The sequence below is a fragment of the Pristiophorus japonicus genome, unplaced genomic scaffold, assembly GCF_044704955.1.
Source record: "Pristiophorus japonicus isolate sPriJap1 unplaced genomic scaffold, sPriJap1.hap1 HAP1_SCAFFOLD_313, whole genome shotgun sequence".
In the NCBI taxonomy this organism is placed as follows: domain Eukaryota; kingdom Metazoa; phylum Chordata; class Chondrichthyes; family Pristiophoridae; genus Pristiophorus; species Pristiophorus japonicus.
In genome coordinates, this window is record NW_027252922.1 from 719,643 (window position 1) to 741,845 (window position 22,203).

Here is a 22,203-nt window from a genome sequence, read left to right on the forward strand (position 1 = left end):
CAGGGCCTAGTGTAATATAAACAGAGACAGGGTCTAGTGTAATATAAACAGAGACAGGATCTAATTTGATATAAACAGAGACAGGGTCTAGTGTAATATAAACAGCGACAGGATCTAGCGTAATATAAACAGAGGCAGGATCGAGTGTAATATCAGCAGACACAGGGTCTAGTGTAATATAAACAGAGACAGGGTCTAGTGTAATATAAACAGAGACAGGGTCAAGTGTAATATAAACAGAGACAGGGTCTAGTGTAATATAAACAGAGACAGGGTCTAGTGTAATATAAACAGAGTCAGGGTCTAGTATAATATAAACAGAGAAAGGGTCTCGTGTAATATAAACAGAGACAGGGTCCATTGTAATATAAACAGAGACAGGGTCGAGTGTAATATAAACAGAGGCAGGGTCTAGTGTAATATAAACAGAGACAGGGTCTCGTGCAATATAAACAGAGACAGGGTCCAGTTTAATATAAACAGAGACAGGGCCTAGTATAATATAAACAGAGACAGGGTCCAGTGTAATATAAACAGAGACAGGGTCTAGTGAAATATAAACAGAGACAGGGTCTAGTTTAATATAAACAGAGACAGGGTCGAGAGAAATATAAATAGAGATAGGGTCGAGAGAAATATTAACAGAGATAGCGTCTAGTGTAATATAAACAGAGACAGGGTCTAGTGTAATATAAACAGAGACAGGGTCCAGTGTAATATAAACAGAGACAGGGTCTAGTGTAATATAAACAGAGACAGGATCTACTTTAAGATAAACAGAGATAGGGTCGAGAGAAATATAAACAGAGACAGGGTCTAGTGTAATATAAACAGAGGCAGGGTCTAGTGTAATATAAACAGAGACAGGGTCTAGTGTAATATAAACAGAGACAGAGTCTCGTGTAATATAAACAGAGATAGGGCCCAGTGTAATATAAACAGAGACAGGGCCTAGTATAATATAAACAGAGACAGGGTCTCGTGTAATATAAACAGAGACAGGGTCGGGAGAAATATAAACAGACATAGGGTCTAGTGTAATATAAACAGAGACAGGATCTAATTTAATATAAACAGAGACAGGGTCGGGAGAAATATAAACAGAGATAGGGTCTAGTGTAATATAAACAGAGGCAGGGTCTCGTGTAATATAAACAGAGACAGGGTCCAGTGTAAGATAAACAGAGACAGGGTCTAGTGACTATAAACAGAAACAGGGTCGAGTGACTATAAACACAGACATGGTCTAGTGTAATATAAACAGAGACAGGGTCTAGTGTAATATAAACACAGACAGGGTCTAGTGTAATATAAACAGAGACAGGGTCTAATGTAATATAAACAGAGACAAGGTCTAGTGTAATATAAACAGAGACAGGATCGAGTGTAATATCAACAGACACAGGGTCTAGTGTAATATAAACAGAGACAGGGTCAAGTGTAATATCAACAGAGACAGGGTCTAGTGTAATATCAACAGAGACAGGGTCTAGTGTAATATCAACACAGACAGGGTCTAGTGTAATACAAACAGAGACCGAGTCTAGTGTAATATAAACAGAGTCAGGGTCCAGTGTAATATAAACAGAGACAGGGTCGAGTATAAAAAAACAGAGACAGGGTCGATTGTAATATAAACAGAGACAGGATCTAATTTAATATAAACAGAGACAGGGTCGGGAGAAATATAAACAGAGACAGGGTCTAATTTAATATAAACAGAGACAGGGTCGGGAGAAATATAAACAGAGACAGGGTCTAGTGCAATATAAACAGAGACAGGATCTAATTTAATATAAACAGAGAAAGGGTCGGGAGAAATATAAACAGAGATAGGGTCTAGTGAAATATAAACAGAGGCAGGGTCTAGTGTAATATAAACAGAGACAGGGTCTAGTGTAATAGAAACATAGAAAATAGGTGCAGGAGTAGGCCATTCGATCCTTCGAGCCTACATCGCCATTCAATGAGTTCATGGCTGAACATGCAACTTCTGTACCCCATTCCTGCTTTCTCGCCATACCTATTGATCCTCCTAGTAGTAAGGACTACATCTAACTCCTTTTTGAATATACTTAGTGAATTGGCCTCAACAACTTTCTGTGGTAGAGAATTCCACAGGTTCACCACTCTCTGGGTGAAGAAGTTTCTCCTCATCTCGGTCCTAAATGGCTTACCCCTTATCCTTTGACTGTGACCCCTGGTTCTGGACTTCTCCAACATTGGGAACATTCTTCCTGCATCGAACCTGTCTAAACCCGTCAGAATTTTAAACGTTTCTATGAGATCCCCTCTCATTCTTCTGAACTCCAGTGAATACAAGTTCAGTTGATCCAGTCTTTCTTGATATGTCAGTCCCGCCATCCCGGGAATCAGTCTGGTGAACCTTCACTGCACTTCCTCAATAGCAAGAATGTCCTTCCTCAAGTTAGGAGACCAAAACTGTACACAATACTCCAGGTGTGGCCTCACCAAGGCCCTGTACAACTGTAGCAACACCTCCCTGCAACTGTACTCAAATCCCCTCGCTATGAAGGCCAACATGCCATTTGCTTTCTTAATCGCCTGCTGTACCTGCATCCAACCTTCAATGACTGATGTACCATGACACCCAGGTCTCGTTGCACCTCCCCTTTTCCTAATCTGTCACCATTCAGATAATAGTCTGTCTCTCTGTTTTTACCACCAAAGTGGATAACCTCACATTTATCCACATTATACTTCATCTGCCATGCATTTGCCTACTCACCAAACCTATCCAAGTCACTCTGCAGCCTCATAGCATCCTCCTCGCAGCTCACACTGCCACCCAACTTAGTGTCATCCGCAAATTTGGAGATACTACATTTAATCCCCTCGTCTAAATCATTAATGTACAATGTAAACAGCTGGGGCCCCAGAACAGAACCTTGCGGTACCTCACTAGTCACTGCCTGCCATTCTGAAAAGTACCCATTTACTCCTACTCTTTGCTTCCTGTCTGACAACCAGTTCTCAATCCACATCAGCACACTACCCCCAATCCCATGTGCTTTAACTTTGCACATTAATCTCTTGTGTGGGACCTTGTCAAAAGCCTTCTGAAAGTCCAAATATACCACATCAACTGGTTCTCCCTTGTCCACTCTACTGGAAACATCCTCAAAAAATTCCAGAAGATTTGTCAAGCATGATTTCCCTTTCACAAATATAAACAGAGACAGGGTCTAGTGTAATATAAACAGAGACAGGGTCTAGTGTAATATTAACAGAGACAGGGTCGAGTATAATATAAAAAGAGACAGGGTCTCGTGTAATATAAACAGAGGTAGGGTCTAGTGTAATATAAACAGAGACAGGGTCTAGTGTAATATAAACAGAGACTGGGTCCAGTGTAATATAAACAGAGACTGGGTCGAGAGAATTATAAACAGAGACTGGGTCTCATGTAATATAAACAGAGATAGGGTCGAGTGTAATATAAACAGAGACAGGGTCTAGTGTAATATAAACAGAGACTGGGTCTAGTGTAATATAAACAGAGACTGGGTCGAGAGAATTATAAACAGAGACTGGGTCTCATGTAATATAAACAGAGATAGGGTCGAGTGTAATATAAACAGAGACAGGGTGTAGTGTAATATAAACAGAGACAGGGCCTAGTGTAATATAAACAGAGACAGGGTCTAGTGTAATATAAACAGAGACAGGGTCTAGTGTAATATAAACAGAGACAGGGTCTAGTGTAATATAAACAGAGACAGGGTCCAGTGTAATATAAACAGAGACAGGGTCTAGTGTAATACAAACAGAGACAGGGTCTAGTGTAATATAAACAGAGACAGGATCTAGTTTAATATAACCAGGGACAGGGTCGAGAGAAATATAAACAGAGACAGGATCTAGTGTAATATAAACAGAGGCAGGGTCTAGTGTAATATAAACAGAGACAGGGTCTAGTGTAATATAAACAGAACAGAGTCTCGTGTAATATTAACAGAGATAGGGCCTAGTGTAATATAAACAGAGAAAGGGCCTAGTGTAATATAAACAGAGACAGGGTCTAGTGTAATATAAACAGAGACAGGATCTAGTGTAATATAAACAGAGACAGGGTCCAGTGTAATATAAACAGAGACAGGATCTAGTTTAATATAAACAGAGACAGGGTCGAGAGAAATATAAACAGAGACAGGGTCTAGTGCAATATAAACAGAGGCAGGGTCTAGTGTAATATAAACAGAGACACGGTCTAGTGTAATATAAACAGAGACAGGGTCTAGTGTAATACAAACAGAGACAGGGTCTAGTGTAATATAAACAGAGACAGGGTCTAGTGCAATATAAACAGAGGCAGGGTCTAGTGTAATATAAACAGAGATAGGGTCTAGTGTAATATAAACAGAGACAGAGTCTCGTGTAATATAAACACAGACAGGGTCTAGTGTAATATAAACAGAGACAGGGTCTAGTGTAATATAAACAGAGACAGGGTCTAGTGTAATATAAACAGAGACAGGGTCCAGTGTAATATAAACAGAGACAGAGTCTCGTGTAATATAAACAGCGATAGGGCCTAGTGTAATATAAACAGAGAAAGGGCCTAGTGTAATATAAACAGAGACAGGGTCTAGTGTAATATAAACAGAGACAGGATCTAGTTTAATATAAACAGAGACATGGTCTAGTGTAATATAAATAGAGACAGGATCTAATTAAATATAAACAGAGACAGGGTCGGGGGAAATAGAAACAGAGATATGGTCTAGTGTAATATAAACAGAGGCAGGATCTAGTGTAATATAAACAGAGACAGGGTCCAGTGTAATATAAACAGAGACAGGGTCTAGTGACTATAAACAGAGACAGGGTCTAGTGACTATAAACACAGACAGGGGCTCGTGACTATAAACACAGACAGGGTCTAGTATAATATAAACAGAGACAGGGTCTAGTGTAATATGAACAGAGACAGGATCTAGTTTAATATAAACAGAGACAGGGTCGAGAGAAATATAAACAGAGATAGGGTCTCGTGCAATATAAACAGAGGCAGGGTCTCGTGTAATATAAACAGAGGCAGGGTCTAGTGTAATATAAACAGAGGCAGGATTTAGTGTCATATAAACAGAGACAGGGTCCAGTGTAATATAAACAGAGACAGGGTCTAGTGACTATAAACAGAGACAGGGTCGAGTGTAATATAAACAGAGACAGGGTCTAGGGTAATATATACAGAGACAGGATCTAGTGTAATATAAACAGAGACAGTGTCCAGTGTAATATAAACAAGACAGGGTCTAGTGTAATATAAACAGAGACAGGGTCTGGTGTAATTTAAACAGAGACAGGGCCTAGTGTAATATAAACAGAGACAGGGTCTAGTGTAATATAAACAGAGACAGGATCTAATTTGATATAAACAGAGACAGGGTCTAGTGTAATATAAACAGCGACAGGATCTAGCGTAATATAAACAGAGGCAGGATCGAGTGTAATATCAGCAGACACAGGGTCTAGTGTAATATAAACAGAGACAGGGTCTAGTGTAATATAAACAGAGACAGGGTCAAGTGTAATATAAACAGAGACAGGGTCTAGTGTAATATAAACAGAGACAGGGTCAAGTGAAATATAAACAGAGACAGGGTCTAGTTTAATATAAACAGAGACAGGGTCGAGAGAAATATAAATAGAGATAGGGTCGAGAGAAGTATTAACAGAGATAGCGTCTAGTGTAATATAAACAGAGACAGGGTCTAGTGTAATATAAACAGAGACAGGGTCCAGTGTAATATAAACAGAGACAGGGTCTAGTGTAATATAAACAGAGACAGGATCTACTTTAAGATAAACAGAGATAGGGTCGAGAGAAATATAAACAGAGACAGGGTCTAGTGTAATATAAACAGAGGCAGGGTCTAGTGTAATATAAACAGAGACAGGGTCTAGTGTAATATAAACAGAGACAGAGTCTCGTGTAATATAAACAGAGATAGGGCCCAGTGTAATATAAACAGAGACAGGGCCTAGTATAATATAAACAGAGACAGGGTCTCGTGTAATATAAACAGAGACAGGGTCGGGAGAAATATAAACAGACATAGGGTCTAGTGTAATATAAACAGAGACAGGATCTAATTTAATATAAACAGAGACAGGGTCGGGAGAAATATAAACAGAGATAGGGTCTAGTGTAATATAAACAGAGGCAGGGTCTCGTGTAATATAAACAGAGACAGGGTCCAGTTTAAGATAAACAGAGACAGGGTCTAGTGACTATAAACAGAAACAGGGTCGAGTGACTATAAACACAGACATGGTCTAGTGTAATATAAACAGAGACAGGGTCTAGTGTAATATAAACACAGACAGGGTCTAGTGTAATATAAACAGAGACAGGGTCTAGTGTAATATAAACAGAGACAGGGTCCAGTGTAATATAAACAGAGACAGGGTCGATTGTAATATAAACAGAGACAGGATCTAATTTAATATAAACAGAGACAGGGTCGGGAGAAATATAAACAGAGACAGGGTCTAATTTAATATAAACAGAGACAGGGTCGGGAGAAATATAAACAGAGACAGGGTCTAGTGCAATATAAACAGAGACAGGATCTAATTTAATATAAACAGAGAAAGGGTCGGGAGAAATATAAACAGAGATAGGGTCTAGTGAAATATAAACAGAGGCAGGGTCTAGTGTAATATAAACAGAGACAGGGTCTAGTGTAATAGAAACATAGAAAATAGGTGCAGGAGTAGGCCATTCGATCCTTCGAGCCTACATCGCCATTCAATGAGTTCATGGCTGAACATGCAACTTCTGTACCCCATTCCTGCTTTCTCGCCATACCTATTGATCCTCCTAGTAGTAAGGACTACATCTAACTCCTTTTTGAATATACTTAGTGAATTGGCCTCAACAACTTTCTGTGGTAGAGAATTCCACAGGTTCACCACTCTCTGGGTGAAGAAGTTTCTCCTCATCTCGGTCCTAAATGGCTTACCCCTTATCCTTTGACTGTGACCCCTGGTTCTGGACTTCTCCAACATTGGGAACATTCTTCCTGCATCGAACCTGTCTAAACCCGTCAGAATTTTAAACGTTTCTATGAGATCCCCTCTCATTCTTCTGAACTCCAGTGAATACAAGTTCAGTTGATCCAGTCTTTCTTGATATGTCAGTCCCGCCATCCCGGGAATCAGTCTGGTGAACCTTCACTGCACTTCCTCAATAGCAAGAATGTCCTTCCTCAAGTTAGGAGACCAAAACTGTACACAATACTCCAGGTGTGGCCTCACCAAGGCCCTGTACAACTGTAGCAACACCTCCCTGCAACTGTACTCAAATCCCCTCGCTATGAAGGCCAACATGCCATTTGCTTTCTTAATCGCCTGCTGTACCTGCATCCAACCTTCAATGACTGATGTACCATGACACCCAGGTCTCGTTGCACCTCCCCTTTTCCTAATCTGTCACCATTCAGATAATAGTCTGTCTCTCTGTTTTTACCACCAAAGTGGATAACCTCACATTTATCCACATTATACTTCAGCTGCCATGCATTTGCCTACTCACCAAACCTATCCAAGTCACTCTGCAGCCTCATAGCATCCTCCTCGCAGCTCACACTGCCACCCAACTTAGTGTCATCCGCAAATTTGGAGATACTACATTTAATCCCCTCGTCTAAATCATTAATGTACAATGTAAACAGCTGGGGCCCCAGAACAGAACCTTGCGGTACCTCACTAGTCACTGCCTGCCATTCTGAAAAGTACCCATTTACTCCTACTCTTTGCTTCCTGTCTGACAACCAGTTCTCAATCCACATCAGCACACTACCCCCAATCCCATGTGCTTTAACTTTGCACATTAATCTCTTGTGTGGGACCTTGTCAAAAGCCTTCTGAAAGTCCAAATATACCACATCAACTGGTTCTCCCTTGTCCACTCTACTGGAAACATCCTCAAAAAATTCCAGAAGATTTGTCAAGCATGATTTCCCTTTCACAAATATAAACAGAGACAGGGTCTAGTGTAATATAAACAGAGACAGGGTCTAGTGTAATATTAACAGAGACAGGGTCGAGTATAATATAAAAAGAGACAGGGTCTCGTGTAATATAAACAGAGGCAGGGTCTAGTGTAATATAAACAGAGACAGGGTCTAGTGTAATATAAACAGAGACTGGGTCCAGTGTAATATAAACAGAGACTGGGTCGAGAGAATTATAAACAGAGACTGGGTCTCATGTAATATAAACAGAGATAGGGTCGAGTGTAATATAAACAGAGACAGGGTCTAGTGTAATATAAACAGAGACTGGGTCTAGTGTAATATAAACAGAGACTGGGTCGAGAGAATTATAAACAGAGACTGGGTCTCATGTAATATAAACAGAGATAGGGTCGAGTGTAATATAAACAGAGACAGGGTGTAGTGTAATATAAACAGAGACAGGGCCTAGTGTAATATAAACAGAGACAGGGTCTAGTGTAATATAAACAGAGACAGGGTCTAGTGTAATATAAACAGAGACAGGGTCTAGTGTAATATAAACAGAGACAGGGTCCAGTGTAATATAAACAGAGACAGGGTCTAGTGTAATACAAACAGAGACAGGGTCTAGTGTAATATAAACAGAGACAGGATCTAGTTTAATATAACCAGGGACAGGGTCGAGAGAAATATAAACAGAGACAGGATCTAGTGTAATATAAACAGAGGCAGGGTCTAGTGTAATATAAACAGAGACAGGGTCTAGTGTAATATAAACAGAACAGAGTCTCGTGTAATATTAACAGAGATAGGGCCTAGTGTAATATAAACAGAGAAAGGGCCTAGTGTAATATAAACAGAGACAGGGTCTAGTGTAATATAAACAGAGACAGGATCTAGTGTAATATAAACAGAGACAGGGTCCAGTGTAATATAAACAGAGACAGGATCTAGTTTAATATAAACAGAGACAGGGTCGAGAGAAATATAAACAGAGACAGGGTCTAGTGCAATATAAACAGAGGCAGGGTCTAGTGTAATATAAACAGAGACACGGTCTAGTGTAATATAAACAGAGACAGGGTCTAGTGTAATACAAACAGAGACAGGGTCTAGTGTAATATAAACAGAGACAGGGTCTAGTGCAATATAAACAGAGGCAGGGTCTAGTGTAATATAAACAGAGATAGGGTCTAGTGTAATATAAACAGAGACAGAGTCTCGTGTAATATAAACACAGACAGGGTCTAGTGTAATATAAACAGAGACAGGGTCTAGTGTAATATAAACAGAGACAGGGTCTAGTGTAATATAAACAGAGACAGGGTCCAGTGTAATATAAACAGAGACAGAGTCTCGTGTAATATAAACAGCGATAGGGCCTAGTGTAATATAAACAGAGAAAGGGCCTAGTGTAATATAAACAGAGACAGGGTCTAGTGTAAGATAAACAGAGACAGGATCTAGTTTAATATAAACAGAGACATGGTCTTGTGTAATATAAACAGAGACAGGATCTAATTAAATATAAACAGAGACAGGGTCGGGGGAAATAGAAACAGAGATATGGTCTCGTGCAATATAAACAGAGGCAGGGTCTAGTGTAATATAAACAGAGACAGGGTCTAGTGTAATATAAACAGAGACTGGGTCTAGTGTAATATAAACAGAGACTGGGTAGAGAGAATTATAAACAGAGACTGGGTCTCATGTAATATAAACAGAGATAGGGTCGAGTGTAATATAAACAGAGACAGGGTCTAGTGTAATATAAACAGAGACTGGGTCTAGTGTAATATAAACAGAGACTGGGTCGAGAGAATTATAAACAGAGACTGGGTCTCATGTAATATAAACAGAGATAGGGTCGAGTGTAATATAAACAGAGACAGGGTGTAGTGTAATATAAACAGAGACAGGGCCTAGTGTAATATAAACAGAGACAGGGTCTAGTGTAATATAAACAGAGACAGGGTCTAGTGTAATATAAACAGAGACAGGGACTAGTGTAATATAAACAGAGACAGGGTCCAGTGTAATATAAACAGAGACAGGGTCTAGTGTAATACAAACAGAGACAGGGTCTGGTGTAATATAAACAGAGACAGGATCTAGTTTAATATAACCAGGGACAGGGTCGAGAGAAATATAAACAGAGACAGGGTCTAGTGTAATATAAACAGAGGCAGGGTCTAGTGTAATATAAACAGAGACAGGGTCTAGTGTAATATAAACAGAGACAGAGTCTCGTGTAATATTAACAGAGATAGGGCCTAGTGTAATATAAACAGAGAACGGGCCTAGTGTAATATAAACAGAGACAGGGTCTAGTGTAATATAAACAGAGACAGGATCTAGTGTAATATAAACAGAGACAGGGTCCAGTGTAATATAAACAGAGACAGGATCTAGTTTAATATAAACAGAGACAGGGTCGAGAGAAATATAAACAGAGACAGGGTCTAGTGCAATATAAACAGAGGCAGGGTCTAGTGTAATATAAACAGAGACACGGTCTAGTGTAATATAAACAGAGACAGGGTCTAGTGTAATACAAACAGAGACAGGGTCTAGTGTAATATAAACAGAGACAGGGTCTAGTGCAATATAAACAGAGGCAGGGTCTAGTGTAATATAAACAGAGATAGGGTCTAGTGTAATATAAACAGAGACAGAGTCTCGTGTAATATAAACACAGACAGGGTCTAGTGTAATATAAACAGAGACAGGGTCTAGTGTAATATAAACAGAGACAGGGTCTAGTGTAATATAAACAGAGACAGGGTCCAGTGTAATATAAACAGAGACAGAGTCTCGTGTAATATAAACAGCGATAGGGCCTAGTGTAATATAAACAGAGAAAGGGCCTAGTGTAATATAAACAGAGACAGGATCTAGTGTAATATAAACAGAGACAGGATCTAGTTTAATATAAACAGAGACATGGTCTAGTGTAATATAAACAGAGACAGGATCTAATTAAATATAAACAGAGACAGGGTCGGGGGAAATAGAAACAGAGATATGGTCTAGTGTAATATAAACAGAGGCAGGATCTAGTGTAATATAAACAGAGACAGGGTCCAGTGTAATATAAACAGAGACAGGGTCTAGTGACTATAAACAGAGACAGGGTCTAGTGACTATAAACACAGACAGGGTCTCGTGACTATAAACACAGACAGGGTCTAGTATAATATAAACAGAGACAGGGTCTAGTGTAATATGAACAGAGACAGGATCTAGTTTAATATAAACAGAGACAGGGTCGAGAGAAATATAAACAGAGATAGGGTCTCGTGTAATATAAACAGAGGCAGGGTCTCGTGTAATATAAACAGAGGCAGGGTCTAGTGTAATATAAACAGAGACAGGATCTGGTGTAATATAAACAGAGGCAGGGTCTATTGTAATATAAACAGAGACAGGATCGAGTGTAATATCAACAGAGACAGGGTCTAGTGTAATATAAACAGAGACAGGGTCAAGTGTAATATCAACAGAGACAGGGTCTAGTGTAATATAAACAGAGACAGGGTCTAGTGTAATATAAACAGAGACAGGGTCTAGTGTAATATAAACAGAGAATGGGTCTAGTGTAATATAAAGAGAGACTGTGTCGAGAGAATTATAAACAGAGACTGGGTCTCGTGTAATATAAACAGAGGCAGGGCCTAGTGTAATATAAACAGAGACAGGGCCTAGTGTAATATCAACAGAGACTGGGTCTAGTGTAATATAAACAGAGACAGGGCCCAGTGTAATATAAACACAGACAAGGCCCAGTGTAATATAAACACAGACAGGGCCCAGTGTAATATAAACACAGACAGGGCCTAGTGTAATATAAACAGAGACAGGATCCAGTGTAATATAAACAGAGACAGGATCTAATTTAATATAAACAGAGACAGGGTCTAGTGTAATATAAACAGAGACAGGATCGAGTGTAATATAAACAGAGACAGGGTCTAGTGTAATATAAACAGAGACAGGGTCAAGTGTAATATCAACAGAGACAGGGTCAGTGTAACATAAACAGAGACAGGGTCTAGTGTAATATAAACCGAGTCAGGGTCTAGTATAATATAAACAGAGACAGGGTCTCGTGTAATATAAACAGAGACAGGGTCCAATGTAATTTAACAGAGACAGGGTCTAGTGTAATATAAACAGAGACAGGATCTAATTTAATATAAACAGAGACAGGGTCGGGAGAAATATAAACAGACATAGGGTCTAGTGTAATATAAACAGAGGCAGGATCTAGTGTAATATAAACAGAGACATGGTCCAGTGTAATATAAACAGAAAGGGTCTAGTGACTATAAACAGAGACAGGGTCTAGTGACTATAAACACAGACAGGGTCTCGTGACTATAAACACAGACAGGGTCTAGTATAATATAAACAGAGACAGGGTCTAGTGTAATATGAACAGAGACAGGATCTAGTTTAATATAAACAGAGACAGGGTCGAGAGAAATATAAACAGAGATAGGGTCTCGTGTAATATAAACAGAGGCAGGGTCTCGTGTAATATAAACAGAGGCAGGGTCTAGTGTAATATAAACAGAGACAGGATCTGGTGTAATATAAACAGAGGCAGGGTCTATTGTAATATAAACAGAGACAGGATCGAGTGTAATATCAACAGAGACAGGTTCTAGTGTAATATAAACAGAGACAGGTTCTAGTGTAATATAAACAGAGACAGGGTCAAGTGTAATATCAACAGAGACAGGGTCTAGTGTAATATAAACAGAGACAGGGTCTAGTGTTATATAAAAAGAGACAGGGTCTCCTGTAATATAAACAGAGGCAGGGTCTAGTGTAATATAAACAGAGACAGGGTCTAGTGTAATATAAACAGAGAATGGGTCTAGTGTAATATAAAGAGAGACTGGGTCGAGAGAATTATAAACAGAGACTGGGTCTCGTGTAATATAAACAGAGGCAGGGCCTAGTGTAATATAAACAGAGACAGGGCCTAGTGTAATATCAACAGAGACTGGGTCTAGTGTAATATAAACAGAGACAGGGCCCAGTGTAATATAAACACAGACAAGGCCCAGTGTAATATAAACACAGACAGGGCCCAGTGTAATATAAACACAGACAGGGCCTCGTGTAATATAAACAGAGACAGGATCCAGTGTAATATAAACAGAGACAGGATCTAATTTAATATAAACAGAGACAGGGTCTAGTGTAATATAAACAGAGACAGGATCGAGTGTAATATAAACAGAGACAGGGTCTAGTGTAATATAAACAGAGACAGGGTCTAGTGTAATATAAACAGAGAATGGGTCTAGTGTAATATAAAGAGAGACTGGGTCGAGAGAATTATAAACAGAGACTGGGTCTCGTGTAATATAAACAGAGGCAGGGCCTAGTGTAATATAAACAGAGACAGGGCCTAGTGTAATATCAACAGAGACTGGGTCTAGTGTAATATAAACAGAGACAGGGCCCAGTGTAATATAAACACAGACAAGGCCCAGTGTAATATAAACACAGACAGGGCCCAGTGTAATATAAACACAGACAGGGCCTCGTGTAATATAAACAGAGACAGGATCCAGTGTAATATAAACAGAGACAGGATCTAATTTAATATAAACAGAGACAGGGTCTAGTGTAATATAAACAGAGACAGGATCGAGTGTAATATAAACAGAGACAGGGTCTAGTGTAATATAAACAGAGACAGGGTCAAGTGTAATATAAACAGAGACAGGGTCCAGTGTAATATAAACAGAGACAGGGTCTAGTGACTATAAACAGAGACAGGGTCTAGTGACTATAAACACAGACAGGGTCTCGTGACTATAAACACAGACAGGGTCTAGTATAATATAAACAGAGACAGGGTCTAGTGTAATATGAACAGAGACAGGATCTAGTTTAATATAAACAGAGACAGGGTCGAGAGAAATATAAACAGAGATAGGGTCTCGTGTAATATAAACAGAGGCAGGGTCTCGTGTAATATAAACAGAGGCAGGGTCTAGTGTAATATAAACAGAGACAGGATCTGGTGTAATATAAACAGAGGCAGGGTCTATTGTAATATAAACAGAGACAGGATCGAGTGTAATATCAACAGAGACAGGGTCTAGTGTAATATAAACAGAGACAGGGTCAAGTGTAATATCAACAGAGACAGGGTCTAGTGTAATATAAACAGAGACAGGGTCTAGTTTTATATAAAAAGAGACAGGGTCTCGTGTAATATAAACAGAGACAGGGTCTAGTGTAATATAAACAGAGACAGGGTCTAGTGTAATATAAACAGAGACAGGGTCTAGTGTAATATAAACAGAGACAGGGTCTAGTGTAATATAAACAGAGAATGGGTCTAGTGTAATATAAAGAGAGACTGGGTCGAGAGAATTATAAACAGAGACTGGGTCTCGTGTAATATAAACAGAGGCAGGGCCTAGTGTAATATAAACAGAGACAGGGCCTAGTGTAATATCAACAGAGACTGGGTCTAGTGTAATATAAACAGAGACAGGGCCCAGTGTAATATAAACACAGACAAGGCCCAGTGTAATATAAACACAGACAGGGCCCAGTGTAATATAAACACAGACAGGGCCTAGTGTAATATAAACAGAGACAGGATCCAGTGTAATATAAACAGAGACAGGATCTAATTTAATATAAACAGAGACAGGGTCTAGTGTAATATAAACAGAGACAGGATCGAGTATAATATAAACAGAGACAGGGTCTAGTGTAATATAAACAGAGACAGGGTCAAGTGTAATATCAACAGAGACAGGGTCAGTGTAACATAAACAGAGACAGGGTCTAGTGTAATATAAACCGAGTCAGGGTCTAGTATAATATAAACAGAGACAGGGTCTCGTGTAATATAAACAGAGACAGGGTCCAATGTAATTTAACAGAGACAGGGTCTAGTGTAATATAAACAGAGACAGGATCTAATTTAATATAAACAGAGACAGGGTCGGGAGAAATATAAACAGACATAGGGTCTAGTGTAATATAAACAGAGGCAGGATCTAGTGTAATATAAACAGAGACAGGGTCCAGTGTAATATAAACAGAGACAGGGTCTAGTGACTATAAACAGAGACAGGGTCTAGTGACTATAAACACAGACAGGGTCTCGTGACTATAAACACAGACAGGGTCTAGTATAATATAAACAGAGACAGGGTCTAGTGTAATATGAACAGAGACAGGATCTAGTTTAATATAAACAGAGACAGGGTCGAGAGAAATATAAACAGAGATAGGGTCTCGTGTAATATAAACAGAGGCAGGGTCTCGTGTAATATAAACAGAGGCAGGGTCTAGTGTAATATAAACAGAGACAGGATCTGGTGTAATATAAACAGAGGCAGGGTCTATTGTAATATAAACAGAGACAGGATCGAGTGTAATATCAACAGAGACAGGTTCTAGTGTAATATAAACAGAGACAGGGTCAAGTGTAATATCAACAGAGACAGGGTCTAGTGTAATATAAACAGAGACAGGGTCTAGTGTTATATAAAAAGAGACAGGGTCTTGTGTAATATAAACAGAGGCAGGGTCTAGTGTAATATAAACAGAGACAGGGTCTAGTGTAATATAAACAGAGACAGGGTCTCGTGTAATATAAACAGAGACAGGGTCTAGTGTAATATAAACAGAGAATGGGTCTAGTGTAATATAAAGAGAGACTGGGTCGAGAGAATTATAAACAGAGACTGGGTCTCGTGTAATATAAACAGAGGCAGGGCCTAGTGTAATATAAACAGAGACAGGGCCTAGTGTAATATCAACAGAGACAGGGCCCAGTGCAATATAAACACAGACAAGGCCCAGTGTAATATAAACACAGACAGGGCCCAGTGTAATATAAACACAGACAGGGCCTCGTGTAATATAAACAGAGACAGGATCCAGTGTAATATAAACAGAGACAGGATCTAATTTAATATAAACAGAGACAGGGTCTAGTGTAATATAAACAGAGACAGGATCGAGTGTAATATAAACAGAGACAGGGTCTAGTGTAATATAAACAGAGACAGGGTCAAGTGTAATATCAACAGAGACAGGGTCAGTGTAACATAAACAGAGACAGGGTCTAGTGTAATATAAACCGAGTCAGGGTCTAGTATAATATAAACAGAGACAGGGTCTCGTGTAATATAAACAGAGACAGGGTCCAATGTAATTTAACAGAGACAGGGTCTAGTGTAATATAAACAGAGACAGGATCTAATTTAATATAAACAGAGACAGGGTCGGGAGAAATATAAACAGACATAGGGTCTAGTGTAATATAAACAGAGGCAGGGTCTAGTGTAATATAAACACAGACAGGGTCTAATGTAATATAAAAAGAGACAGGGTGTAATGTAATATAAAAAGAGACAGGGTGTAATGTAATATAAACACAGACATGATGTAGTTACTGAATCACAGAGTCGAAGAATGATGCATTTCAGATCGTGTACATCCAGCCCACTGGTGCCTGTGCCGGAACTCATGTGAAAGATCTGACCAATTAATCCCACTCCCCCTGCTCCTTCCCAATATTCCAATTAGTCCCATTCCCCCTACTCTTTCCCAATATCCCTGCATTTTTTCCAATTCAAGTATTTACTCAATTCCCTTCAGAAACTTATTACTGAATCTGCTCCTGGCATCCTTTCAGGCCGTGTATTCCAGATCATAACAGCTCACTGCATACTTTCTTTTCTCATTTCGGCTCTGATTCTTTCGCTAGTTAAAACTGTGTCCTCTGGTTGCACACCCTTCAGTCTCTGGAAACTAGTTAAGAACAAAAGAGCATAAGAATTGGAAGCAGGGGAAGGCCATACAGCACTTGGAGTCTGCTCTGTCACTCGATAAGATCATGGCTTATCATCGACCTCAATTCTACTTTCAGGCCTGTTCCCCATAGTCCCGTGATTCCCCTCGAGTCCATAAATCTATCTATCTTAGCCTTGGATATACTCAATGACTCGGCATCCACAGTCCTCTTAGGTAGAGAATTCCCAAGATTCACAACCCTCTGAGTGAAGACATTCCTCCTCAACTTGGTCTGAAAAGGCATACCCCTTATCCTGACACTATGCCCCCTATTTCTGGATTCTCCAGCCAGGGGAAGCAACCTCTCAGCATCTACCCTCTCAATCCCCCTCAGAATCTTATATTTTTCAATGAGATCCTCTCTCTCATTCTTCCAAACTCCAGAGAGTATAATCTACTCAATCTCTCCTCATAGGACAACCCTCTCATCCCAGGGATCAATCTGGTGAACCTTTGTTGGACCGCCTCTGTGGTCTCACCAAAGCCCTGTACAATTGTAGTAAGACTTTCTCACTCTTGTACTCCAACCCCCTTGCAATAAAGGCCAACATGCCATTCACCTTCCTAATTGCTTGCTGTACCTGCATGCCAACTGTGTGTTTCCTGTACGAGGACACCCAAACCTCTCGGAACACCCAACATTTAACATTTTCTCACAACTTAAAACATTCTGTTTTTCTGTCCTTCCTACTAAAGTGAATAACCTCACAGATCCCCACATTATGCTCCATCTGTCACCTTATTGCCCACTCTCTTAACCTGTCCAAAGCCTTTTGCAGATGCTTTGTGTTCTCCGCACAGCTTACTGTCCCACCCATCCCGGATACTGCTCCCGATACCCAGCACCTCTCGATACAGCTCCAGATACCTGTAATCTCTTGAACCACTGCATCAAGGTTGGGAACAAATGACTGGGCTGAGGCCTGTCTTGGATTAAAAACATGAGGACCACTGTGTCACCATCTACAGCAGCAAGTCAACAAGGCTTCTGCGACTGCACCTTCTAAACCCACAATCTCCACCATGTAGAAGGACAAGGACAGCAGGTCCATGGAAAGACCAGCACCTCCAAGTTCCCCTCCAAGTCACACACCATCCTGACCTCAGCACATAGACTGCAGCATGGTTCAAGAAGGCAGCGGCTCACCACCACCTTCTAAAGGGGCAATTGAGGATGGGCAATAAATGACGACCTGGCTCGCCCACATCCCGAGAATGAATGAAGAAATAAAGAATGAATGAACTCACAGTGAGAAAGGAGCTGCAGAACTGCCGACACCATCAGCTTTAAGAAGACGTTTCCCTTTGGAGATCGGATTTCCCATTGAGTTTGATTAAACTGATGTTAAAGTAACAATGCTGCTTTGCCCCGTGACAATAACAGATTATCAGAATATTTCCCATAGTTTGAAATCGAATGTCAGACTTGGACATTTTGTAGATTCAGCTTTTAAAAAGTTGTGGGAACTCTGTTCTAAGATGGATTCCACCCAGTTCTATGTTCTTTGTTCTATGTTCTAGTTCGTAACAAGTCCTCAATCAGCTTGGCTTGTCATTGAGATATCAAGGACTAGGCACACGGTGTTTAAAAGAAAGCTGATTGATAATCTGTATAAATGTGAAATAAATCAAACGATAGCCCAGTTATAGGCAGAAACAAATCCCAACTTCCAGAATTAACATAGTTCTGCCTTGGGTGTAATTAACAGCAGAATCCAACCCCTGCAGTCAGTTGTGAACTTGTTGGTGTTTCAGGAGGTCGGATGATACAGTGAATCCCTTCCCACACACGGAGCAAGGGAACGGTCTCTCCTTCGTGTGAACTCGTTTGTTGTGTACCAGCAGGTGGGATGACTGAGTGAATCTCTTCCCACATTTGGTGCAAGTGAACGGCTTCTCCCCAGTGTGAACTCGCTGGTGTGTCTGGAGACAGACTAACAGAGCGAATCCCTTCCCACAGACGGAGCAGCTGAACGGTCTCTCCCCAGTGTGAACTCGCTGATGTGTCTGGAGGTTGGATAACTGAGTGAATCTCTTCCCACAGACAGTGCAGCTGAACGGCCTCTCTCCAGTGTGAACTCGCTGGTGTTTCAGAAGGGTGGATGACAAAGTAAATCCCTTCCCACATTCAGAGTAAGTGAATGGCCTCTCCTCAGTGTGAACTCGCTTGTTGTGTGCCAACAGGCCAGATGACTGAGTGAATCCCTTCCCACAGACGGAGCAGGTGAACGGCCTCTCCCCAATATGAACTCGCTGGTGATTCAGCAGGGAAGCTGCCTGAGTGAATCCCTTCCCACAAACGGAGCAGGTGAACAGCCTCTCCCCAGTGTGAACTCGTTTTTGTGTCAGCAGGTTGGATAACTGAGCAAATCCCTTCTCACACACAGAGCAGCTGAATGGCCTCTCCGCAGTGTGAAATCGTCGATGAGTTTCCAGCTGGGACGGGTAATTGAATCTCTTCCCACAGTCCTCACATTTCCACGGTTTCTCCATGGTGTGGGTGTCCATGTGTTTGTCCAGGTTGGATGATCAGTTGAAGCCTCATCCACACACAGAACACATGTACAGTATCTCTTCGCTGTGCAATGTTTTTTCAGGCTGTGTAACTGGTTAAAGCTCTTTCCACAGTCAGTGCACTGGAACACTCTCACTCGGGTGTGTGTGTCTCGGTGCTTTTCCAGTCACACTGATGTTTGAAATTGTTTCCCACAGACAGAACAAACAAACATTTCTCCTTACACTTTCCAGGTCCGATGATATTCAGATCCTGATGACTCGAGTGACTCTGTCAGATCTTGATGTGATGTTTGGTTTGAGTTTCCCGTCTGTAAATCCTCCCCTTCTAATACCCTGCAAAAGGAGTTTACAAAAGTCATCACTGTAAGTACAGGATAGAAATTCACAACAGACAATTCTAGTTTGTTCACACGCCCGGGATCATTTAACCCACTCTGTTAATTGTTAAAGCTACTGAACTTAACGTGTGCCCCACAGCATCTCTCTCACCTTCAATGTGCGAATAGAGCATCACGCCTGCAAATCTGGTTTTCAATTTACTAAGCAAATGTATTGAACAGAAGATGAACAAGTAAACAGATCATGGCCTAATGTTACAGCTCTAAATTCATAGGAGAAAGTCTGTCATCTAACTCCTCGAGTGGACAAAATAAAGATCCAAAATGCAAGAGTCCCTCGAATCCTTTGTTAAAACATTTCAAATCTTGCCCGGTTCCTTCCTTATTACAGAATTATTCCTCCCTGTGGGAGTCAATATTGGTCAAAAACTACCAATTGTAAATTTGTAACCTTCAGTTTCAAGCTGACCAGATCCTTCTCTCAGAGAATCTCCAAAGAAATTATTTGATTTAAACACAGCTCTCCTCTCCTTTAAATCCAGGATTAGAGTTACCGGGAATTTGAATACTTGACCAGATAAATTTAAAAGGGCATGTCAGTGAATTATTCATCTCTCCGGCCTTTAACCGATGAAACTTGTAACACCGAGCCTGAAATTCCACTTACGTGCACTGGATTCCAAACCTGGGACAGTACATGGGGATTCTAACCCTGGGACTGTACATGGGGATTCTAACCCTGGGACTGTACATGGGGATTCTAACCCTGGGACCGTACATGGGGATTCTAACCCTGGAACTGTACATGAGGATTCTAACCCACGGACTATACATGGGGATTCTAACCATGGGACTGTACATGAGGATTCTAACCCTGGGACTGTACATGGGGATTCTAACCCTGGGACTGTACATGGGGATTCAATCCCTGGGACTGTACATGAGGAATCTAACCCAGGGACTGTACTTGGGGATTCTAACCCTGGGACTGTACGTGAGGATTCTAACCCTGGGACTGTACATGGGGATTCTAACCCTGGGACTGTACATGGGGATTCTATCCCTGGGACTGTACATGAGGATTCTAACCCTGGAACTGTACATGGGGATTCTAACCCTGGAACTGTACATGGGGATTCTAACCCTGGAACTGTACATGGAGATTCTAACCCTGGGACTGTACATGAGGATTCTAACCCTAGGACTGTACATGGGGATTCTAACCCTGGGACTGTACATGGGGATTCTAACCCTGGAACTGTACATGGGGATTCTAATCCTGGGACTGTACATGAGGATTCTAACCCTAGGACTGTACATGGGGATTCTAACCCTGGGACTGTACATGGGGATTCTAACCCTGGGACTGTACATGGGGATTCTAACCCTGGAACTGTACATGGGGATTCTAATCCTGGGACTGTACATGAGGATTCTAACCCTAGGACTGTACATGGGGCTTCTATCCCTGGGACTGTACGTGCAGATTTTAACCCTAGGACTGTTGAACGGGGCCCAGCTCTGCGGCTGGCTCTTCTGTTAGAATTGTGTGGGATGTAAACCGTAAGCTGGACACTTACCAACGCCTTCAGGAGAGATGGTGAGAAATACGATGTGTGGAGAGTGGGGATAAAACAAATGAGGCGAAGATTTCACTCCCTGGGACCCGGTTGGAAACACACACTGCAGCCCCGCCCACTCTGTACCAAGATGGCTGCGCATGCGCTATGATGCCATGAAGCGAGCGGGCCGCACTTTGAACCTACCCACCTTCCTGTACAAAGATGGCGGTTAATCTGGGCCTGTTACCGGGAGAAAAGCCCGTCGCTGCAAACGCGGGAGTTTCGGGTTATTACTCGGGGCTTGCGGCCTGCACCAGATGTTTATGAAGCCTCCCCGCCCACTTGCCGATCGATGACTCCCCTGCGCCCCGCTGATTCTCAGCCGGTGCAGAGTCCGGCTCCAGCCTGAGCTCTGCTCAGCGTCCGTGCATCTCCAGTACTCGCTCTGCGCATGCTCAGCTCACACTGCCCGGGAGATTGACAGCGGCTCCGGACCAATAGGAAGAGCAGGGGGCGGGACTGGAGGACCGGGTGGACGGTTGGTCCTCTAACCAATCGGATTGTGAGAGGGGCGGGGCTTGCGGCCCACCCAGTGGGCGGGGCTGAGCCCGGATCTCACTCAGTGAGCATGCGTGGCCAGAGCAGCCGGATGTTGGTGGAACAGACGCTTCGGGTAGGCGGAAGGAGATAGTGGCAGCGGGGGAGGATGTGGACCCGCGGGTGGGCCGGCAAGCATCATAAACATCCGGTGTAGGCCTCAGGCGCAGAATAAGAGCCCGCGGTGACAGGCCCGGGTCAACGGGGTCTCTGGCCGCCATCTTGGGCAGCCGTGGCCAGGAACAATGAGTGGGCGGGGCTTCAGCGTCCCAGTACCCGCGAGACGGAGTAACCCGGGCAACAGGCGCGTCATCACCTCACAGCAGTAACATCGAAAATAGGTGCAGGAGTCGGCCA

The 22,203-nt window shown here is 41.6% G+C and overlaps 1 protein-coding gene across 6 annotated transcripts in view; it reads right to left on the reverse strand.

The window, feature by feature from the left end:
- LOC139249446 (zinc finger protein 154-like) overlaps nucleotides 1-22,203 on the reverse strand; it is a 293,366-nt gene that overhangs the window by 236,141 nt on the left and 35,022 nt on the right. For 4 of the 6 annotated variants that reach the window (XM_070872416.1, XM_070872417.1, XM_070872412.1 and 1 more), the window contains exon 3: nucleotides 18,081-19,682. In XM_070872416.1, coding sequence (XP_070728517.1) covers nucleotides 18,561-19,340 — 780 coding nt within the window. In that variant the 5' untranslated portion in view covers nucleotides 19,341-19,682 and the 3' untranslated portion in view covers nucleotides 18,081-18,560. Of the gene's footprint in view, nucleotides 1-18,080; nucleotides 19,683-21,267; nucleotides 21,684-22,203 lie in introns of those variants that run through there. The other 2 variants (XM_070872419.1, XM_070872418.1) reach the window with 2 other exon arrangements.